At 36.4% G+C, this 21,967-nt stretch overlaps 2 protein-coding genes across 2 annotated transcripts; both read left to right on the top strand.

Annotated features, from left to right (window-relative positions):
* The first annotated feature begins 2,733 nt into the window (after positions 1-2,733).
* LOC110109180 (40S ribosomal protein S6) lies at positions 2,734-13,802 on the top strand. Its single transcript, XM_020840119.2, has 6 exons — positions 2,734-2,866; positions 2,989-3,053; positions 10,956-11,013; positions 11,112-11,220; positions 11,920-12,192; positions 13,357-13,802. Exons 1-6 carry the CDS (start codon positions 2,861-2,863, stop codon positions 13,593-13,595), a joined length of 750 nt encoding a protein of 249 aa, XP_020695778.1. The 5' UTR covers positions 2,734-2,860; the 3' UTR covers positions 13,596-13,802.
* A 5,408-nt stretch (positions 13,803-19,210) lies between these two features.
* LOC114580478 (14-3-3-like protein GF14 omega) lies at positions 19,211-21,326 on the top strand. Its single transcript, XM_028698097.1, has 3 exons — positions 19,211-19,841; positions 20,043-20,165; positions 21,165-21,326. The coding sequence occupies exons 1-3, from the start codon at positions 19,365-19,367 to the stop codon at positions 21,309-21,311; spliced, it is 747 nt and encodes a 248-aa protein (XP_028553930.1). The 5' UTR covers positions 19,211-19,364; the 3' UTR covers positions 21,312-21,326.
* Positions 21,327-21,967: the final 641 nt, after the last annotated feature.

The following is a 21,967-nucleotide window of genomic DNA, read 5'->3' as shown; positions in this document are numbered from 1 at the left end:
TATTGTAGTTGATTACAAATGAGGTCCTTCCCAAGGGAAGGTCTTAGCTTGATGTACATCTTATAGAGTACATTACATGGTGAGAATACAAAGCATCAATGTTGATGTGTTTGCTTGTTCTGAAGGACTGTAGTCGGTGTGCGATGTAAGTCAGAAGGACTGTAGTCGGCAGGCAATGGAAGTCGGAAGGACTGTAGTCGACGGGCGACGTAAGTTTGAAGGACCATAGTCTACGGGTGACGAAGGTCGGAAGTACTGTAGTCGGCGAGCAACGTAAGTCAAGGGGACCGTAGTTGGCGTGCGATGGAGGTAGGAAGAACTGTAGTCGACGGGCGACGTAAGTCAAGGGGACCGTAGTTTGCGGGCGATGGAGATTGGAAGAACTGTAGTCGGCGGGCGATGTAAGTTTGAAGGATTGTTGTCGGTTAGCGACGTCAGTTAGAAAGACCGTAGTCTGTGAGCGACGAAGGTCGGAAGGACTGTAGTCGGTGGACGACCTAAGTCAGGAAGATCGTAGTCGTCTGGCGATGGAGGTCGGGCAGAATTTGGCGTCACTTGGTGGTCTGGCGGAATTCTGGCGTCATATGGAGGTCTGGCTGAATTCCGGCGTCACTTGGAGGTCAGGCGAAATTCTGTCGTCGCTTGGAGTTCGGGTGAAACTACAATGTCGCTAGAACGTAGGGCAGAACTCCGTCGTTGCTTGAACGTCGGGCAGAACTCTGGCGTCGGGCAGAATTCCGGCGTCGGGTAGAGAATTTCGACGGCGGTGGTCGAGGAGGATTTCTTCTCTCCTATCCTTCTCTTCTTCTTCTTCTTCTTCTCTTCTTCTTGCTTGGGCCTTGGCTTGGGGGCCCCTCTCATGAGAAATGAGGGGTCTATTTTTGGAGTGACATGGTCCGTAAATAGGTGAGAGACCAGGGGCGAATCGGGAGTGGTTCAAATGGACGACTGATATTGAATCCCTTGATCATAAACCGTTCGTCAGATATTTGAAGGCCTTAGTGATGTCGGAATTTCGCGATCTTGGGCTCGTTGGATTCATCTCGTCGAGCCGCTCAATTCGACTATAAGTATGTTAAGTTTGGAAACCGTTTGGTAACTCAAATTGTGGTTCGAACCTTCCAACAGCGCTCTGGGTCCTTGATTTGGACCCATTTGGGCTCGGATTGAGTCGAATTTGGTATCTTTGGATTCGTATTTCCGCGAGGATCAGTTCGATAGTAAGTTTGTTGAAATCGAAGTTCAGATGATCCCAGAATTAATTTTTGAAGTTTCCAACTTGAATTTTTTCTCGAGATTCAAGCTTGATCAAGATAATTTTTCGATGACATATCAAGTGAAAAAATGATGGTTGACTTTTCTAGGTCTGTTAATGATAAGTCACGCCGTCAAGCCCATTTTTTTAGTTTTGTCTAAAACTATTCAGTTTTGTCTAAAACTATTCAGTTTTGTTTATGAAGAAGTAAAAAAAAAAAAATGACTTTTGATTCCTTTGTTCCACTATAATTTCTTCTGTTTTGTTTATCTTATTTCTCTAAAAATTTCTAACATTGTGTGTAAGAGCCTGACTTCGACTGAAGTGAGCATCGAATTTTTGGATTGAATCAAAGCTTCAGAAGATTTCATTTATTTTTCTGAAAAAAGGTGTGTGATTCTCATTCGAGTATTTGAGAAATCTTCTATAGCAACAAGCACTATTTCTAATCAAAGGAACATGCAAAAATTAACTTTTTCATACCCGGATAAAAAACTTGATAGAAAGTTAGTCAAAATAAATTTAGGTCCTCTCAGATTTTTTTTTTTGTATGCTACTGATCTCCAACAACACTAGTGCTTGCAATTTCAAATAAGGTAATGATTACCTTCTCCATCAAAGTTGACATTTGTCGTCATCATTAAAGTTGATGCACGACAATCACAATAATGTTGATGCATGCCATGACCAACATCATTGATGTCTATTGTTTCCATCAATGTTGATTTCCATTGTCGACACTAATATTATTATTTTTACACAAAAAGATTAGACTATTGCATTTGACACCAACATTGATAAGTCCACCACCTTTGTTAGCATAGTTTTCTATGGTATAAAAAGAAAAATTGCGAGGACCCCTAATAAACTCTTCGTGGTAACTCCAACACCTTCAGAAACGTTCTACATCTAAATCATCTCCCAAAGTCTATGGCCTCGTTCGAGACAATTTTTTTGCTGATTTCTAAAATAACTTTTTAGTACAAAAAATTTATGAATTAGAAATTTTGTATTAGAAAGCCGGTTTAGAAGGTAGCAAAAAAGTTTTCCCAAATGAAACCTATGTGTACTACTACAAATAGATAAACGCTAAACAAATTATTTGAAATTTGGGTAGTAATCAGGCCCACTATTCTTAGGCTTTATTTGTGATAAATTTTTTACTATTTTTTAAGATAATTTTTTAATATAAAATATTGAATTAAAAGTTTTTATATTAAAAAATTACCTTAATAAAAAATAGTAAGAAGGCTACAATCTCAACATTTGAATTTATTAAAAAGAGGCATCTGATATTTAAAAGACTAATAAATTTATCTCAGAAGGCCGAGACGGGGGGATGACTTTCTTGAGATAAAAAATAAAGATTTTTTTTTTTTAAATAATTACGTTCACACTTAAAAATTTGTCCATCAATTGCCAAAGAGAGATCACTCAGCTCACACAATCTCTAATCCTACGGCTCCCATCTCTTATATTTATAACTCGCAAAGCTTTTTAAATAGAATAGGTTTTCCACTTTTCTTCTAACCCTAACCGGCGGCTGCTTCGTTCCCTCTCGTTCCACACTCTCGCTGCGCCGATTCTTCGAATTATTGAACCAATATGAAGGTACTTTGTTTCCCATTCGAGATTTACAAAGAAGCAGAAAGAATTCAGTATTTTTATTTTGTCCATTGACATTTTTGGAGCTGTGTGGAGATTGTGAACCCTTGTTGTTTTATGTGTTGCAGTTCAACATTGCGAATCCCACCACCGGCTGCCAGAAGAAGCTCGAGATTGATGACGATCAGAAACTGTAAGTTTTTTGACTTATAAATAGGTTTATGCTCTGTAGGTCGTGGGTTTTGTGTTTTTGTTGATGCTTCGTCTGATTAATTTGTCTGTTTCCGTATTTTTTTTGCTTTCGTTTTCCTTGAATTGTTTTTTGAAGCTAGAACTCCCACTTCCTTTTCTGAGGATTTTTTTTTCCTTCTGAGAAACGCAATTTCTGCAATTCGTTTGAGGAGGGCTCGATAGGGCATTTCATTTCGATTTTTACAAGGATCGCGTAGGTGCCAAACGGCTAAATTGACATCCTTGGTTAATAGTGCATGATAAGCGCTGCTTATCTTGCACTGGACATAGGCGCGATTAAGCTAAGCCGACCTTCATCCTAGCTTATCTCAACTTAAATCTCCCTAATTATCTTTTTCATTTAATAATTCAAAGAACCCAATTAAACAATTTTCTTAGCTCATCCCAACCCAGAGTAGCTTAAATTTTGTCAAACAAATTAACTCAGCTTAAAGTTTTCATTTAGCTTATCTTAAGACCTGACCAAAAAGGGCCAATTATTCTGAGAGAAACAAGAATATCCAATTTGTTGTTAACCTGGGTATGGGTGGCTTGTTGATCAAGGAACCAATGCAGACTAGAATCCTGAGGTGCAAATTGGAATGAAAGAGTACCTTTGTTTAAATCCCTGGATTCTACATATATTTATCCTATGATTTCTGTTTCTATTATACTTCCTTTACTGTTTGAAGTACGGTACATGTCTGATAAATGCCAATATTCTTACTGTCATATTGTCCTTGACATATTCTAGCTCACTCTTTTATAGAGGATATCTAATTTCATATTTTTTGTATATGTGGGGAAACTAACAAGCGGATTTTTGGCATTTTCACTTAACTGGTATCTTGATGGATATTGATCTAACTTTGAAGTGCAGCTTCATTCTGTTGTTTAGTGGGTGATTGTTTGACAAAATTTTTCATAATACACATAAGGGAGTTCTGATCTTGTGTAATATCAACAATATATGTTTCCTTATGAATTGTATGATCAATAAGCATAATTGATATTTTTTTTCCTTAAAATGTCATTACCTTTGTATTCCAATACTAATTTTTTTCTGATCACGTATTATATAAGCCTAAATAATGGTAAAAATTTGTTCATTTGATTTTAGCTTTTTCAATTTTAGGGAACTCTTTAATAGTTTTTTTTTGGGAATTTTCGCCTGTAGTACCTTAATGTATTTTGATTTAACTTTTAAGTGCAAGTACATTCAGTGTTTGGAGAGTGATTGTTTGGTATTCATTGTTCATAATATGCATGCATAATAGATTTATGAGCTTAGTTATAGATGTTTATAAAACATATATTATAAAGCTTTATTACTTGTTCATTTTAACACTATTTTTTTGCATGGTTCTGCATATTGGTAGTCCAAATAATTGTTAAAATCTATCATATTGTTGATTTTGTGTTGTGATTTCTTTGCCTGTGAATAATTATGCTTTTATGGACAATAATTGGGAAAATTCTTCCCTGGTGACACTTTATGTAATCTTGTTGTTATTTACCTTTAGTCTTTACAGAGATCTTGACAAGTTTGAAGGCCTCACGCATATGAGCTCTTGAAATGTCTGGTTGACAGTGATAATCTCTTTGTTGTATCACTTTGTTTTAAGTTTCTTCCGTTTGGCCAGCATATATCTCTTGCTTCGAATGCCAAGCTGATATTTTCCTCTTAGGCAGTGCATATTTCTGCATTGTCTCTTAATTTTTTTTTTGTGTTTGCCATTTTAGCTTGCTCCCATGTCTTTAATTGTGAGTTCCCCAGCGGCTATTTTGTTAGAACATTTCTAAAGAATTAAGGACTTGAGCGTTGAACAATAAATGTGAAATTGGCCTCCTGTATAGATTTGGGAACCTTTTCTTTTCCACCTGGACTATGATAATTTTGCAGATCATCTTGAAGTGGAATGATATTTGTGTTGGGGGCGTGCAAATTAAAATAGTCTTGAGGAGTGAAGCTTGAATTTTCAGGAACAGTTTATATTGAGGTTTTTTGAGGGTAGGCAATACTTGATTTAAAAAAAAATCTCTTTCATTTCACAAATCAGAAATATTAAAATTTTTCACGATATGAAGTTTTTTCTTTGGGCTTTTTTGGTTGTATGCATTTGAAATACATGCCTTTAAAGAATGCAGGGTAAACTAGTATTCTATTAACTTGGAATAGTTTGGTTAGTGTTAACGAATATGCATGAAAATCATTTTTTTTCTGTTTTCTTTGCTGTATAATTTGAAGAATGATACTCCAATAAATTAGCTGATAAAATCTCCTTCCTTCAAAGTTCGATTAATATAACAGGCTTACTCTGTAAATTTCATTTAAAAATGCTGCAACTAATTAATAAAATTTTGGAACAAGTGCTGATCCTTTAAAGGCTGACCTTGAGGAAATATACTGCTTGGAATAGAAGAATTTCTTCCGCAAGTTAGCTTGAGAAACTTATAAATTTCTGTAACAAATCAAGATGGTAACCTATTAATTTGTGCAAATATAACCAACTACTCTTTTCTGTTCTCAATCCTAGCGGGGCTTGCAAAGAACTAATTTTATGGACTCAAAAGGGTCACTTGTTGGGATGGAGTTGAGTCACATGCGAATGGGGTCGGGTGCAATGATGCATTTATATTCAATCAAATTAGTAGAATTTGGAATTCATAAAAATAAAGGCTTGTAAGTTAGGTAAATGAAATTCATAGAAATTAAGGCTTTTAAGTTATGGTTAAAAAAATCTTTTCTATGCTTGTATTATTTATAGTTGGCCAAGTTTTGAGTCACAACTATTGTATCCTTGTTTAATGGTTATTTCTTATTTTATTTGTGCGAAACTTGCTATTCCTTATCAGTTTATAAGAGCAGGGTAAATAGAAATATTTTCCCCATCATTTTCTTTGGGAGCAGCTCTGGTTCTTTTTTTCAAAGGAATAGGATAGGGTGAAGGAATTGAAATTTAATATTAACACGCGAATCTGAAACACCATAGGATACAAAATTGTTAGTGTAAAATATTTTCTTCTAGCCGTTACTGTTAGACAGTATATAACTGTTTTTATCGCGTTATTGAGAAGATTCCACAAAAGTTAGACATTGAGAAGTGCTTGTATTTTGGGATACTGTTAGACAGCTTGTTGAGAAAGTGCTTGTTAACTGTTCCTTGAAGCTAAAGCTTTATTTGGTTGGATTATTTTATGGCAATGGTGCTCTGTTAAGTGATTACAACAAAATTGTTACTGTTGTATTTCAGGGGAAACCTGACACTTCGATACAGAATGAAATGAATGCTTCTGGTGAAAATCAGGAAGCTGAACATAAATTATTTTAGCTTTTCATTTCAGACAACTCGCCTCACGGATATGCACACCAGGAAGTTGAAATTTCTCATCTTGAAAAATATGTTGTTGTAGACGGATCCATCAAACTAGTGACGAATAATGGATCTTTTTAGAATGGGAATGGTGATTCCATAGCACTGCAAATAGAAGGATTGAATTTCAGCATCATAATGGTAAATCTAGAGTTGATACTGAGCATAGCTTGGATTCAGGTATATCAAAGCTTGATAGAAGGTCATATCTAAGTTCTCGCAAAGGAGGAAGAAATGTTTCATTGCAATTGTCAATTAGTAATGATCATTATGGAGTTTATAGTAAGAAAAAAGCTTGGAGTAATTTTGACAAAAAGCTTTCAAATGAAGCATGTATAAATGGATCTCAAAGAAAAGTCAGAGTAAGCTTCTCAAAAAATAAGCAAATTGCTGGCACTAAGAAGCAAAAAAGACTTAAGCATGCTAAGGCAGACAAAAAATTGATATTCCCCTCTTCTCAAAAGTTTACAATGAAAGATTTGGTTAAAGATCATAACCATGTTAAAGATATCATCGAAACAAAATCAACATGGAAGCGTGCTGAGGTCGTACAAGATACTTTTGGGCCATGGAAGCATAGGGAAGGCTTGGATGACGCAATTGTATTTCAAAGATAAAAGTATTGTGGCCAAATGATATGAGGTTTTATGATGTCATTGTTGATTCTTTAGATCAAAGTACAAGAATGAATAAAATTTTGTATGATTGTGATGTAGAGATGTTGCTTCTAAAGAAAGAACAGTGAGAGTTTATTGAAGGTGAAACTAAGATGCATGGGGTGCAGGAAAAGGATGAAACCAAACATTCTTACCAAAGGACTTGATAACTTTACCTTTATGGGAATGATTACCATTTACCAAGCTGGGAATGACAGATCTGTATTTCCCAGCTTGAGGGGAGTGTTAAATCTCAGCCGTCCCTTGGCCCTTGATCATAAGGCTAGCATGGGTATCCATGGGAGGCTCACTTGGATTACATTGTTGAATCTGAGCCATCCCTTAGTCCTTCATCTCACGGCTAGCATGACGATCCGTGGGAGGCTCACCTGGATCATGCCAATCTCCTTCTATATTAAGGTAATTATGCATGATTATATTGTTATTTGTTTCTTATATGAAATAATATCTTATTTAAAAAAATATTTTTATTTATTTCTTTATTTAGACACCTTGTATAGATCTATAAATAGGGATAGATTCATATAATAAAATGAAGTCTTTTCCCACTCGAATTCTCTGAATTTAAGAGTTCTATTAGTATAATCATATATGTGGTTCATGTTCCTAAAGTTAAAATCTATGCCATCTTCTCTAAACCTACACACACCTACACAATAATTATGTATGTGATCTTATTGATGAGATTTTAGTTTTTGAATATTCTTTTGAAAATATTTACGATATGCAATTACAATCTAAATCTATATCTAGTGTTTTTGAATCTAAATTTGCATGTACAATAGGTCATGCTTAAGAATTTGAGCCCATGTTTGTTAAGTGTTAGAATTAGAGCCTAAAAGCAAAATTAGGCATGATATCATGTTTGAAATGGAACTTCTAATATAGATGAACATATGTTTGAATGTTAAATTAAATCAATAATATCTATTGCAGTTGATAAATAAATTGAGCAATTTGAAAATGAAAGTGTTAAAGAATTATTTGTTGATATTATTTCTATGATGAATGATTAGATTATATTTATTGTATCTGGTTCTTAGTTTATTGATATATTGATCCGTAAAAAAAATCAAATGGAGAGAGATTGTGGTAACAATAATAAGAAATTATTAATAAAAATGTCTCGACATAAATTTAAAATTGTCTAATTAGTTAATTTGAAATGTGCATAATTCATTACAACTATTTAAGCTATCAGAATTCGGTTCTTTAAGGAGATTATCTATTCATTTAATCTACTAGAATTAATTTCTTTAAGGAGATTATCCATTCATATTTGCGTTTTATATTTATGATTTGTTTGTTTTAAGGTTGGAGTAGCTCTAGTGGAAGATAAGATTAGAGAGAGTCATCCTTAGATGGGTTGGTCACATAAAACAACAACATTTCGATGACCATCTTATATATATATATATATTAGATTTGAGTACCTATGTTAAGAAAGGTAGAGGTAGATTTAAAAAAATTTGGTTAGAAAATATTAGAAATGACACTTCTTTATTAGATTTAAAGGAAAATTTAACTCTTTAAGAGGATGGAATGGAGAAAAAAGATTCATGTAATCGAGCCCACGTAGTTGGATAAAAGGCTTGATGTTATTGTTGTTTGTTTGTTTTAAGCTTTTTTCATGATTTCTTTCTCTAAGAATTTAATATATAGGGGTTTATTAGAATCTCATATTTATGAGGACATCAGCAGGAGATTCTGGCGTGTCTATCAGAGGAGACATCGTAGATCGACGGCTACGATTAGGAGTCTTTATTTTTTATGCATCTTATGCATTTCGTTTATTTTTGTTTTAGTTTTTACTATTGTACGTTGTACCCCTGAGAGGGATTAGCTTGTGGTGTAGTCTAGAGGGCATTTTAGTTTTTGTCTTTTGTTGTATTGAGGCCTATATATGAGGGCATTCCCTATTGTATTGGAAGATGATTGATGAATGAAATTTTAGCTCTTGTTCTTCGTTTATTTGTGAGCTCTTGAGAGAAGAGAACTTTAGGAGAGGGCCAAAGCAATACCCGACACCTGCCAGAAGAGTCTGAGCTCTCGGTTTCCCATTTCCCTTTCTTCTCACCTACCGTTGGCAAACCCCACCCAAAATCGCCGGCCAAGCCTTCTTCCCCTCTTCCCATCACCACCAGCCACTACTCCCCTCCACCCAACTCGTCGGCCTAATCCCCATTACCGCCAGCCAAACTTCACCCAAAAGCCACCGGCCAAAACTCCTTTCCCTCCTCCTCCACCCCTAGTCGCCGGCCCTAAGCCCTCTTTCTCAAGCCCTAGCCGCCGACCCCCCTTATTCCTCTACAATCATCACTTTCCTAAATTAGCCCACTATTGATTTGGAAAGTATTCTACTTCGAATTCATAGAAATTTGAATTTTGAATTCTTTCCTAATTAATATTTCATATTTTAGGAAGTTTCCCAATTACCACAAATATGAAACTAATTCAGATTTAATTCCCCAATCAACAATTAATGTAAGGATCCACATACATCGAATGTGGACACCCTTTCCTTCCCTCCTTTGGCGGGCCCCTCTATTCCCTCTCTTTTAATTAATTCTCCCTATTAAGGCTATCAATCAACACCCTTTCTTCAAGGTGGGCCGCCTCACTTATTCACCCATTAAAGGAGATTCAAATTTCATAATTATTCCCTCCTTTCCCTTGTAAAATTTAGATTTTAATTTATTGCCCCTCCACCCACATAAACCAAAAGTTGAAATTAAAGAGGCCTCTTCTCCTAGCCTTGGCCGACCTCTCCAACCTCTCCACTCCTCTTCTTCTCTTCTCCCTTATTTCATTTAAAATTATGAGAAGGTGCATGATTAAGTTTCTTGAGAATTGATTTGTGCTTACTAAAAAACTCTTGTCAGAGGTATATTGAAGTTGTTAAAGACGTGAAATAGAACATTGATTTGCATTAGTAGTAGTGCAATGAATAAAGAGTTCCTATAATTCTAAATCTAGATTGATTTGTATTATTTTTGGAGATGCTTAAGGGATATGCATGCACTACTATTTAATGATTTATAAAGCCAATCTTGAGTATTAAGTAGGAGGAGGAGGAGGAAGTGGACGAGGAGGATGAATGACGATGTTGATTTTTATTTGATTAGCCTATTTCTCTTTGTTGCAATAACTCAATTCCTGCACTACTAATGTTTTTCATTACATAATCAACTTAATAGCACGTTCTTCAGTATTTTGCGATTATGCATCCCTCAGCTTATCTCATACATGTGATGCCATCATTGTCTTTAATAAAACTTGAGTTTTTCTTTAGGGGGTTCAATTTGTTGTTTTTTAAATTTAAAGATGCCTACTTGATTTCCCCAGAGGTAACTTGGTCATTTTTTTTTCTGTTTATATGAGTTATATATTATGTAAAGGTCCATTTGTTTGCTTGAAGTTAGAAATATCATATTTTGGAAATTGATGAATTTACTTAATTCTGTTTTTGGTTTTGGTTAAATATCATTTTAAGCCAAAATTGTTTTTATCTACAAATGCCTTAAAAGCCCTCAAGTTGATTTAATTTTCACAGAAAAAATTGAAATTGTATATTTTTAGATGTTATAATAGATGTTCGTTAGTTTTAAAAACCCTATCTATCGTTAGTTTTAGCTAGTATTCTAATCGATGTTCTTTTCTTACGGATATTCGCTTGTAACTTTTTTACTGTAAGTTTGAGAGAGCACTGCATTTATATTTGGATCTTTCTCTTATTTGGTTTATCTCGGGAAGTTTTTGTTTGCTTATTGCTAAGAAGCTTCTGATATGGTGCTTTGTTTTTTAATCATACAGTCGAGCTTTTTATGATAAGAGAATCTCACAAGAAGTCAGTGGAGATGCCCTTGGAGAGGTATGACACTTGGAATTAAATAGAAGCCAAGTTCTCATTGCTATCAATTTTCAGTAAGGACTGATGGGAATGTTATTCCTAATTTCCCTGCTCTACAGGAATTCAAGGGTTATGTTTTTAAGATCATGGGAGGATGCGACAAGCAGGGCTTTCCCATGAAGCAGGGAGTTCTAACTCCTGGACGTGTTCGTCTGCTACTTAGTAGAGGTGTGGTTGTTTTTCGTTCTATAACAAAGCCCTACATGGGGTCCTAGTTGGGTACCCATACTTTACTCGTTGGGTACTCATGCTTTACTCGGACGGGCTTCGCCCAGCCACACCCACCCATGGTGACTTACGGGATGCCATACCCACCTATACCCACCATCCATACCCACCTATACCCACCCATGGTGACTTACGGGATGCCATACCCACATATACCCACCATCCATACCCACCTATACCCACAAACTTTTCATATTTTTTGAACGCATCCTTCCATTGATTGATGGCCTTGAGGTTTGTTACCCTTTGCTCTAATTGCAAACTTTCAAGACGCATATCAAAATTTATCGTAGTCGCAACGTGGTTAAGTGTTGCACACTATGTAGCGAGGATTGCAGTAATATAAGATATACGGTGATTAGCAATGTAATTCGATTTATCCCCCAATATGGAGTACCCACCCACAAGGTCATGGGCGTATCCATACACACCCATACCCAATATACCCATTGGGTATGAGTGGGTACGTGGGTGGGTGTGAGTATGGGTACCCAATATAGGACTCTATTCTATAACTAGCATTTATATTTCCTGCATTTAGCGATGTGATACTTTCTTTAGATAAGAAGAGTTGGCTTTCAATACTCTTCTTTCTTGCTGCTATGATGCCTGTGTTTTCAAAATTGGTATTTTTGTCAGGAACCCCTTGTTTCCGTGGATATGGCAGGCGCAATGGAGAGCGTAGGAGGAAATCTGTTCGCGGTTGTATTGTGAGTCCCGACCTTTCTGTTCTTAACCTGGTTATTGTGAAGAAAGGTGAAAATGATCTTCCCGGGCTGACTGACATCGAGAAACCTAGAATGAGAGGACCAAAGAGGGCCTCTAAGATTCGCAAGCTCTTCAATCTGTCCAAGGAAGATGATGTCCGCAAGTATGTCAATACTTACAGAAGGACCTTCACCACGAAGTCAGGTGGGCCAAATTAATTGTTTGTAGATAAAATATATATGTTTATAAGTAGATTAGTGCAATTAACCCTATTTCGAAGTAGTAATTTTGTAGACGTCAGTTAAATTTTATTGTATTGACATGTAGATATTGGCTAAATTTATTCACATTTAGCTGTTAGTTTATCTGATGGTTAAAATAAATGATACTAAAACAAGTTAATGACATTGTTAGATCATTCTAATTAATATTATATTATTTAAGGTAACATTGAATCAAATATAATATTCACGATTCAGAATGAATTTAATTCCAATGAAAAATGAAAATAATTGATAGTAGATTTCCGGTAGATTAATAGATGAAACCCAAAATATATACACTGTCTAACATTCTAATTCATGATGCTGATTTCAATTTTTTTTTTTAATTCTGGACCAAGAGAATAATTTGTTTTGATCTGTATCTTTCTGCCCCGTAAGTTCTCAAGTAACTCTAATGAGAAATACTTGAGTTCGCGAGCAGCCCTAACAATAATTGGTGAAAACAACAAGAAAACTTCAAGATCTCGAATGAAAACAATCCACAAATAGTAGATTGTATTATAGGAATCTAAACAAAGCAAGCACAAAGCCAAGATACAATTAATCCTCAATTCGAGAGGAGGATCGTTCTCTCCAAATCTCTAGATGATGAGTCTAGAGCCCAAGACACCAAAGAGAACTCCAAGAGAACACAATAATCAAGCATGTCCTAATCCTATTCTCTCATCCTCTTTAAATACGCATCTTCCTAATAAAAGCCAATAAAAAGCTTCCTAGAATAATCCAAATTCAAAATAGCTTCCCTATGCTTTAGCCGCCCCATTCCCTCTCTCTATTTGCTGCCCTAGGGGGGCCCCACATGCTTGGGCGGCTTTCTAAGGACCGCCGCCTCCTATAAATGTGAACCGGCCCTGGTTGGGCTAGTTTGGTCGGTTCAGGAAGAACGACAACAAATGCACATGAAAGCATTACGTTTAATCTCATCTTAGATAATGAAAATGCACAAATACAAAATGATTTGACTTTCTTCTATAGTTTTAGACTTTATGGTTTAATATGAAATTGATTATTGGTTTATCAAACCCATACTCCCTACAAAACATACCTGACATTTTTTTTTTGTATTTTGTGCTAATCTTTGCAGGTAAGAAGTGCAGCAAAGCACCCAAGATCCAAAGACTTGTGACTCCCCTCACGCTGCAAAGGAAGCGTGCTAGAATTGCTGAGAAGAAGAAGAGAATCGTTAAGGCCAAGGCTGAAGCCGCAGAGTACCAGAAGCTTCTTGCTAGTAGACTCAAGGAGCAGAGAGAGCGCAGGAGCGAGAGCTTAGCAAAGCGCAGATCGAAGCTCTCTGCTGCGTCAAAGCCGTCTCTTTCTGCCTAAACGATTTTGATGGATGAGCAATATTTACATTAGGAGGTACTTTCTTTGTTTTATTTTTGATTTGTAGTTTGAATGCTTATCTGATGGTTTTGATTCGTTATCTTTCCTTTGTTATGTCTGCTTGTTTTGTGTTTTGATAATTTGGCATTCTTAGAAACCTGACGATAAATCTTATTTATGGAATTATGTGGATTTCTTTTTCATTCATCTCTCCTGAATGCTATATGGTTGTTAATTATGTATATGTATATATGAATTTTCGTTTAATTCATAGATATGAACTCCATTAGTTAAATCACCTAAATTTGTTTTTCTTAAAGAGTACTATAGTTATTAATTTTATGAACTTTATTAGCTTATTTTTTTCTCTTTTTTTATTAGTTGGATCTTGTTATTTTCCAAAGTTTATGTACTATTTTAACAATCACATTTGAAATTTGGAGATAAATTTAAGATGATTAAGCATATCACATCTATATGCTATTTGACTCTTTTAACTATATTTGAGTGGTTTATATGTTAGAATTAGGTAGCTTGTGAGGCTATTTGTGAGAGCCCATTTTTTACCTCCACTTATTATTTTGACTTATCTTTGGGTTTATATAGATACAAATACGCTATTGATAAATTGCTTCTCGTTCTTGATTGTGAGAAAAGATATGGTGGTTTTTTTTTTGAAGCAATTGCCTCTAGAGGCACTGAACCTCCCTTCTTTACATTAAAAATGAGATTTAGGCTTCATTTGGGACGATTTTTTTTATTGATTTTTAAAGTAGCTTTTTAGTATAATAATTTTAATTTTTTACTAAAAAGTTGTTTTAAGAAGCATTAAAAAATCCGTCTCACTAAACTCTATTTTAAGAAACATTAAAAAAGTCGTGGTTTCATTCGGAACAATTTTCTTATTGCTTCTAAAGCAATTTTTTAGTACAAACATTTTAATTTTTGAACTAAAAAGTTGATTTAAGAAACAATATGAATGTTATTACAAACGAAGCTGTAGTTTGAGATAATTTTTATATTACTTTTATAGTATAAAAATTAATAATTCAAAAAAATATAGTACTAAAAACTACTCTAGAAAATAATAAAAGTTCTAAATAAATCTAAGAGGAACAACAAAAAGATCTATAGAACAAGCTCTTTACAACTACCTATGGCATTGACAGCTAGGCCATTCCAACAACTTCACCCACTCAGCTATTGCCAAATAGCAAAATAATCTTCACATTCCCCTTATTAGCACATGCAACTTTTGCAACTTTAACAAAAAGTCACGGCCTACCCTTCTCTACTACTCATTCCAATAAATATAAACCTTTATAATTGATATATTTTAACATATGGGGCCCTTTCCCAGGGTTATTTTATAGAAGTTTACAAGTATTAGATATTTTTTTATTGATGACCATCCTCATTTTTGCTCAATATTTTCAATATTTGCTAAATTTGAACTGATCAGCAAAGTCCTATATGGGGTCCTGGTTGGATACCCATTAGGTACCCATGCTTTACTTAGGCAGGCTTAGCCCACCCACATCCACCCATGGTAATTTTCGGGATGTTGTACCCACCTATACCCACCCACTTTCCATGTTTGTTGAACGCAATCTACCACTAACTGATGGTATTAAGGCTTGTTGCCTTTTGTTATAATTGCAAACTTTCAAGCCGCATATTAGAATTTACCGTAGTCGCAGATAGCTTGGTTAAGTGTTGCACATTACATAATGAGGATTGAAGTAATATAAGATATACGGTGATTAACAATATAAATTGATTTATCCCTCGATGTTGAGTACCCATCCATACCCACCCACAAGGTCATGGGCGTACCCATACCCACCCAGGGTATGAGTACCCAATGCAGGACTCTGCTGATCAGACAATTTATCAAGTTTTGAAACATAGTTGAAACTTCATACCATACAAACATTATAAACTGGTGGAGGTGGTAAATATAATTACATCACTCACAAAGAACACCATGGCATTCTTCATCAATTTTGGTGTCACTACACCCCGTTACAAAACAAGGGGGCTAAACGCAAATATTACCACATAATTGAGGCCACTCGCATCATATTTTTTTGGTAAGCCAAACTACTTAAAGAGTTGTGATTTAATGCCCTACAAATTATAAAATATTTAGGGGCTGTTTAGTGCATGCAGTTAGGGTGTAAAGTAATATAAATGCAGAAGTTTTAGAAATTGTGGTGTTTGATTTGAAGTAAATGTAGAGTGTAAAAGGAGTGCATTTCAAATATCCATGTAGTGCATTTTGAGTGTATTTGAAATTTTTTAGATTTGAGCGATTTTCAAATACATTGGAAACGCACATCCGTTCATCGTCCTAGCTGGCCGCCACATTCGCCCGTCACAGCAGGCCACCCCCAGCTCGTTACCTCCACTGTAGCTAGATGCCTCCGCTGCCACCCCCCGTCGACCACCACCGCTGCTGACCATTGCCCTCTGTTGGCCACCACCAACGACCGCAACCCTTCGCCGCCCCTGCTGTCAACTAATGCTGGCTGTCGGTCACCCCGATCACAACCTTCTTGCAGTTTAAGTTACATCTCCATTTCCTCTGCTATATAGAAAACTACCTGATTTACTTTGGAAACTTTGTTTCACAAATAAAAGGCGGAAAACTCCTTTAAATTTTCATGTGACAAGCTTATGATAAATTATTCTCGATAGGTTTGATATAAGATCACGTATTAGAAGAAGATTATTTCATTTTATAATATTTCCAACATTAATTGCAACATGCATATAAGCTTATGCTTTCAAATAAAAAAAATTTATAATTATTCAATGAATTTTATTATTTAAGCGGGTTTTTTATTTTTAAAATTTTTATCTGCATTGTTATTTAATTTTTTGAGAAGATATGTTATGCATAAGCATTAACTTATAATATTGAATTGATATTGTAATTTGTGTAATTGCGCACAGTTTATCATAATTCTTAATCAAGTTTATAAGCCCATAGTACTTTAATAATTATTGTAAAATTTTTAAATTTTATTCATTAATTTTTCATAATTATTATAAATTTAGTCGCACTATAGGATGTGAGTAAAGTCAAAGTAAATATAGCAAGACTCAAAATGAAAAATTAAAATATTTGGTCAATTCTATATGAGTCAAGTAGAACCTACTCCAATTTATTATTTTTTGAAACTACCCTAAATAAACCACTCAAATTCTTATTTATTTACATACTCACCACAAAATTCTTATTTATTTATATATGTAGCATTTAAATTTTTATATTTACTTTGATAATTTCTTAATATCTAAATCACATCAAATATAGCAAAAATTGAACAATTTACTTTATATAAGTTAATATTGATATAATTTTTTATATATGATCCAGAATTTATCTTAATCTGGCACAAATCTTAAGGTAAAATTGAGTTGAAAGCTTTCAAAATTAAATTTGAGCATTCCAAACTTCGATTTCAGCAAACTTTTAGTCGAGCTGAACTTCTTGAAAAGACAAACCCAATTACACCAAAATCAGTCAAATCCAATTCCAAATGAGTCCAAATCAAGAATCCAAAGCATATATGGAGGGTTCAAAGCATAATTTGGATTACAAAACAAATTCCAAACGTGACATGCTTATAGTCAAATCGAGCAACTTGGCAAGATGATCCAATGAGGCCAAGATTGTCGAATTTTGATATCATTAAGGCATTGAAATTATCAATAAACGACCCACGATCAAAGTAATCAATATCGATCATCCATTCAAACCACTCACATATTGACATTGATCCTCCCCATATTTACAAGGCAAGTCACAATCAAAAAATTATAAATAGGCCCTCATTCTTTTGGGGGGGGGGGGGGGGGGGGGGGGGGGGGGGGAGAGAGAGAGAGAGAGAGAGAGAGAGAGAGAGAGAGAGAGAGAGAGAGAAAGTAAAGGAAAAAAGAAGGAAGAGCCACCAATAAACTTATGGTCCTTTGTCAACCACCGTTAGAGTTCTTTCCGACCACCGCCAAATTTTTGTATGTTCGTTGATCGGTGCCTAACTTCAGTCTGTTCGTCGGCCATTGCTGGATTTCAGCCCATTCGTCGACCACTGCTAGACTTCCGCCCATTCGTTGGCGACCACCGGAGTTTTTCCCGACAACCATCAGACTTCTGCCTGTTCGTCGACCACCACCAAACTTCTACTCGTTCGTCGACCATCACAAAAGTTCTTCTCGACCATCACTGCACTTTTGCCCATTCATCGACAACCATTGGAGTTTTTTCCAACCACCGACATACTTTCATCTATTCATCGACCACTGTCGGACTTCCGCCAGTTCGTCGACCACCACCAGAGTTTTTCCATACAATGCCCAAACTTCTGCTTGTTTGATGACCACTGCCAGACTTCCGCTCGTTCGTCAACCGCCGCAGAAGTTCTTCCCAACCATCGTCGGACTTTCGCATGTTTGTCGACCACCACCTAAGTTCTTTCCGACCACCGTTGAACCTCCGCCTGTTCGTTGACCATGGACTACGGTCTTTCCAATCCGTCTCACGCCAATTACGGTCCTTCTGGCCACCATCGTCAATTACGGTCCTTTATAGCCTCTGTCGCTCGCCAACTACGGTCTTTTTGACCAGCTTCACCAAACTATGGTCCTTTCTAACCTTTGTCGCCCGCCGACTACGATCCTTTTGACCATCACGCACAAATACGGTCCTTCCGATTAGCGTCTCCTGACTACATTCTTTTTTAGCTCTATTGCCCAACTACGGTCCTTCCGATCATCATCATCCAATTATGTTCCTTCCGTCCTACATCGCTTGCCGACTATGGTCCTACCGCCCAAACGAACCTATCAGCACTGATTCTTCCAACTCCTACCATGTAATGTATATTTGATGCATTGAGCCAAGGCCTTCCTCTTAAGGAAGTGTCTCATTTTTAATCAATTTCAAACACTAGTGGACCCATTCAACTTGGACCGGGCTCTATAATTTTTTTTTTTTCACTTTTCGGAGGTTTTCATGTAAAACTTGTAGTCTTTTATAAACGTTATAACCATATTTTATTATCTATTTATGAGTTGGATCTTCGTACAAAATTAAGACACTAAACTATATCACTCTCTACCACCGTAAATATTCAGCACACAACAAATTTTAATATATTTTAGATATTAAATATGATATACACATCAAAAATTGTTTGGTAGGGCATTAATCTCGTTGCATAGTTGTTTATTTATTATTTATTTTAAATACATCATTTGCATCATCAAAAATTGTTTGGTACGAAAAAAATGTGTGGTAGGGCATCGAGATTAAAATAAATTGTTTGGTAGGGCAATCTCTATACATTTTTTCGTATTTATTCATATATTTATTTTGCGTACGAAAATAATATACACCCAAATAAATTTACGAACAAAAATATAGGTTTTTATAAAATTTTTTGACTTTATAGTAATTCTGTTTTTTTTTCATAATTATTAAGTATTTAGTTTTTATACCTTAAAAAAAAAGTATTTATACCGTAACGATAGAGATTGATGTTGAGGATCAGTTACAGCTCAGCACCAGCACTAGGCGTGGACGGTTGCGGGTCTTCCATCCCCACTGCTTCTCCCTCGACCGCGAGGTCCGCTGTGCAAAATAAATCCCTTTAAAACCGTCTCCCTCTCTTTTCACGCTTCCATTTCCTCTCGTCGCCGCAGCTTCTCCCCTCCGATTCCTTCTCCTTATACGCATCAAGCGTCTTCGTTGCAACTACGGCGATGGCGGGAACCAGGGAAGAGTACGTCTACCTGGCGAAGCTTGCAGAGCAGGCGGAAAGGTACGAAGAAATGGTTGAGTTCACGGAAAAGGTCGCGGCAGCCGCCGATAAGGAGGAGCTCACTGTGGAGGAGCGAAACCTACTTTCCGTAGCCTACAAAAACGTGATCGGCGCCCGCCGAGCCTCGTGGAGGATCGTATCGTCCATCGAGCAGAAGGAGGAAAGCCGCGGGAACGAGGACCACGTCGCGACGATCAAGGAGTACAGGGGTAAGATCGAGACGGAACTCAACGCCATATGCAGCGGGATTCTTAGGTTACTCGACTCACACCTCATCCCCTCCGCTTCTGCCAGCGACTCCAAGGTGTTTTACCTCAAGATGAAAGGGGACTACCACCGCTACCTCGCCGAGTTTAAGACTGGATCTGAACGCAAGGAAGCCGCCGAGAACACCCTTACGGCGTACAAGTCCGCCCAGGTCGGCAACCGCTTCCCTGCTGTTTATCTCCCCTCTGGTTATTTTCGGATCTGATATGTATTGCAACTTGTTAGAATTAGATGTTTGACATCTACAGGGTCATATTTTGTTAGATTCAGTCTGTCGTGCGTGGATATTCCCTTTATTTGAATTACATCGTTAGCTCTGCCGATTTTGGTTTCATTAGGATCTGATCTGCAGGATATTGCCGGGGCGGAACTGGCGCCTACTCATCCGATTAGGCTGGGGCTTGCTCTTAACTTCTCGGTGTTTTACTACGAGATCTTGAATTCCCCTGATCGGGCATGCACGCTAGCGAAGCAGGTACGATTTGCAAATTACGATGTTAAAAAATAACTTATTTTTTGTTTTCTCTTTTTGAATTTTGACTACAATATTACTTGCCTATTGTCCTTCTGCTCTTTTACCTTTAATGAAGAAGGCGTTGCAATACTATCTTGGTATTATCTATTTATTCACATCATCAACCTTAATTTTAGGTTTTAAATTGTATGAACAGATGGAAAAATTATCATCGTTCGTCCCGTTCTCCGCTACTTCTTGATTTAATAATTTTTTTAGGACATATAACATCATTGGGTTTAGTTACACATCAAATTATTGAAAAGCAAAGACTAATTTACAGTATACTAGTGATTGGTTGCTCCTCCATTAGCTTTAGCTTATGGAAAAATAATTTTTGGCCTTTGTTAAACCCCTATAGCTATTCAATTCCACTTTGGTCATTGCACAGTAACATTTAGAGGTGCCAATTTAGCTTAATATGGATGGTATTTGCTGAAGTCTTAGGCCTCGTTTGGTTGGCCGTAAGTTTTTATTTCGATTTTAATCGGTTGAAAAAAAATTATTATTTTACTGTTTGTTTATGTGATTTTTTCAAAATACCTTTTGCTACACTTATTTTCGTCGATCTGAGAAGAAAAAAAAAATTCTGCTTCTCCGTTGTAATACCTCCCTTTAAGAACAAAAAAAGGTTGGGAAAACCAAACGATGCCTTAAACTAATAATTGGGGAAAATGGCGGTCAGCTTCTGAAATTAGTCGCTCTGTTTTAGAATTAATTACCCGAACAAACTCTTATTCAGCTCTCTTGCAAGCCAATTTTTCTTTGTTTCATTTCAACGATACAAAAACTTTCATTCTTCGTTGATTTTATTTATTTATCTAATTGTTCTCTTGCAAGTTTGCTAGTTTGTTTCAATTATGTACAGCTCTGAGATTTATTCATTAATAAAAGCGGCCTTTTCCTGGGAACAGCGCTTGGTTAATTGTATGTGCTGATGCTTTGCAATGTACTGCTTAGGCATTTGATGAAGCCATCGCCGAACTGGACACCCTTGGCGAAGAATCATACAAGGACAGCACGCTCATCATGCAGCTCCTCCGCGACAACCTCACCCTCTGGACCTCAGATATGCAGGTAAACTTAATATGCACCATTGTCTTTTAGCACACTGTCTATTGCGGAGAAATTATTTGTGCGGACGCTAAATGTCATATTTCAGAGACCAATCAGAATATGCCACATCATACTTCGGTGTTCGTGATATCGCGGCTCCTGTTGAAGCGGGATGCTGACCGTGGCTGCATTCTGGTTGATCTCCGAACCGATAAACTATGTTTAGGTCTGCACAGAAAAGATTTCTTGTCTAATCTATTGGGGTGTAGCGGGAGGGGCAGTGGCCTGTTGATTGGAAAAAAAAAAAAAAAAATTTAACTCCTGCAGACTCTCATGCTCGAACTCTCACTCAGCCCAAATGAAGACAAACTATTGCCCATTTAATTATCCATGCAAAATTATCTCTGGAAGTAATCTGTCATTTCATTACTTGAAACAGGATGACGCGTGCTGAGGAGAGCCAAGGAAAGCTCCCACATCGCGAGGAGCAGTTAGCAGTAGCTGTTTGTCTGATTCAAGGCTATCTTTTACATTTTTATCAAGACAAGGGTGTGTGTTGAAGTAGGGAGATGGAAATCCTCGTAGTTTTTAGGGGGTTCCATTTCTCTATGGATTATCCTCTGCTTTGATTTCCTCCTACACATGTTGATTTATTGTGTTTCCAGAATCCTTTTTACTATCTCTTTGCCTCCCTGCTTTATCTCCCG

This window comes from Dendrobium catenatum, unplaced genomic scaffold (genome assembly GCF_001605985.2).
Source record: "Dendrobium catenatum unplaced genomic scaffold, ASM160598v2 fragScaff_scaffold_1056, whole genome shotgun sequence".
In the NCBI taxonomy this organism is placed as follows: Eukaryota; Viridiplantae; Streptophyta; class Magnoliopsida; order Asparagales; family Orchidaceae; genus Dendrobium; species Dendrobium catenatum.
The sequence above is the reverse complement of the archived record's forward strand: the minus strand, read 5'-3'. Positions and strand labels throughout refer to the sequence as shown.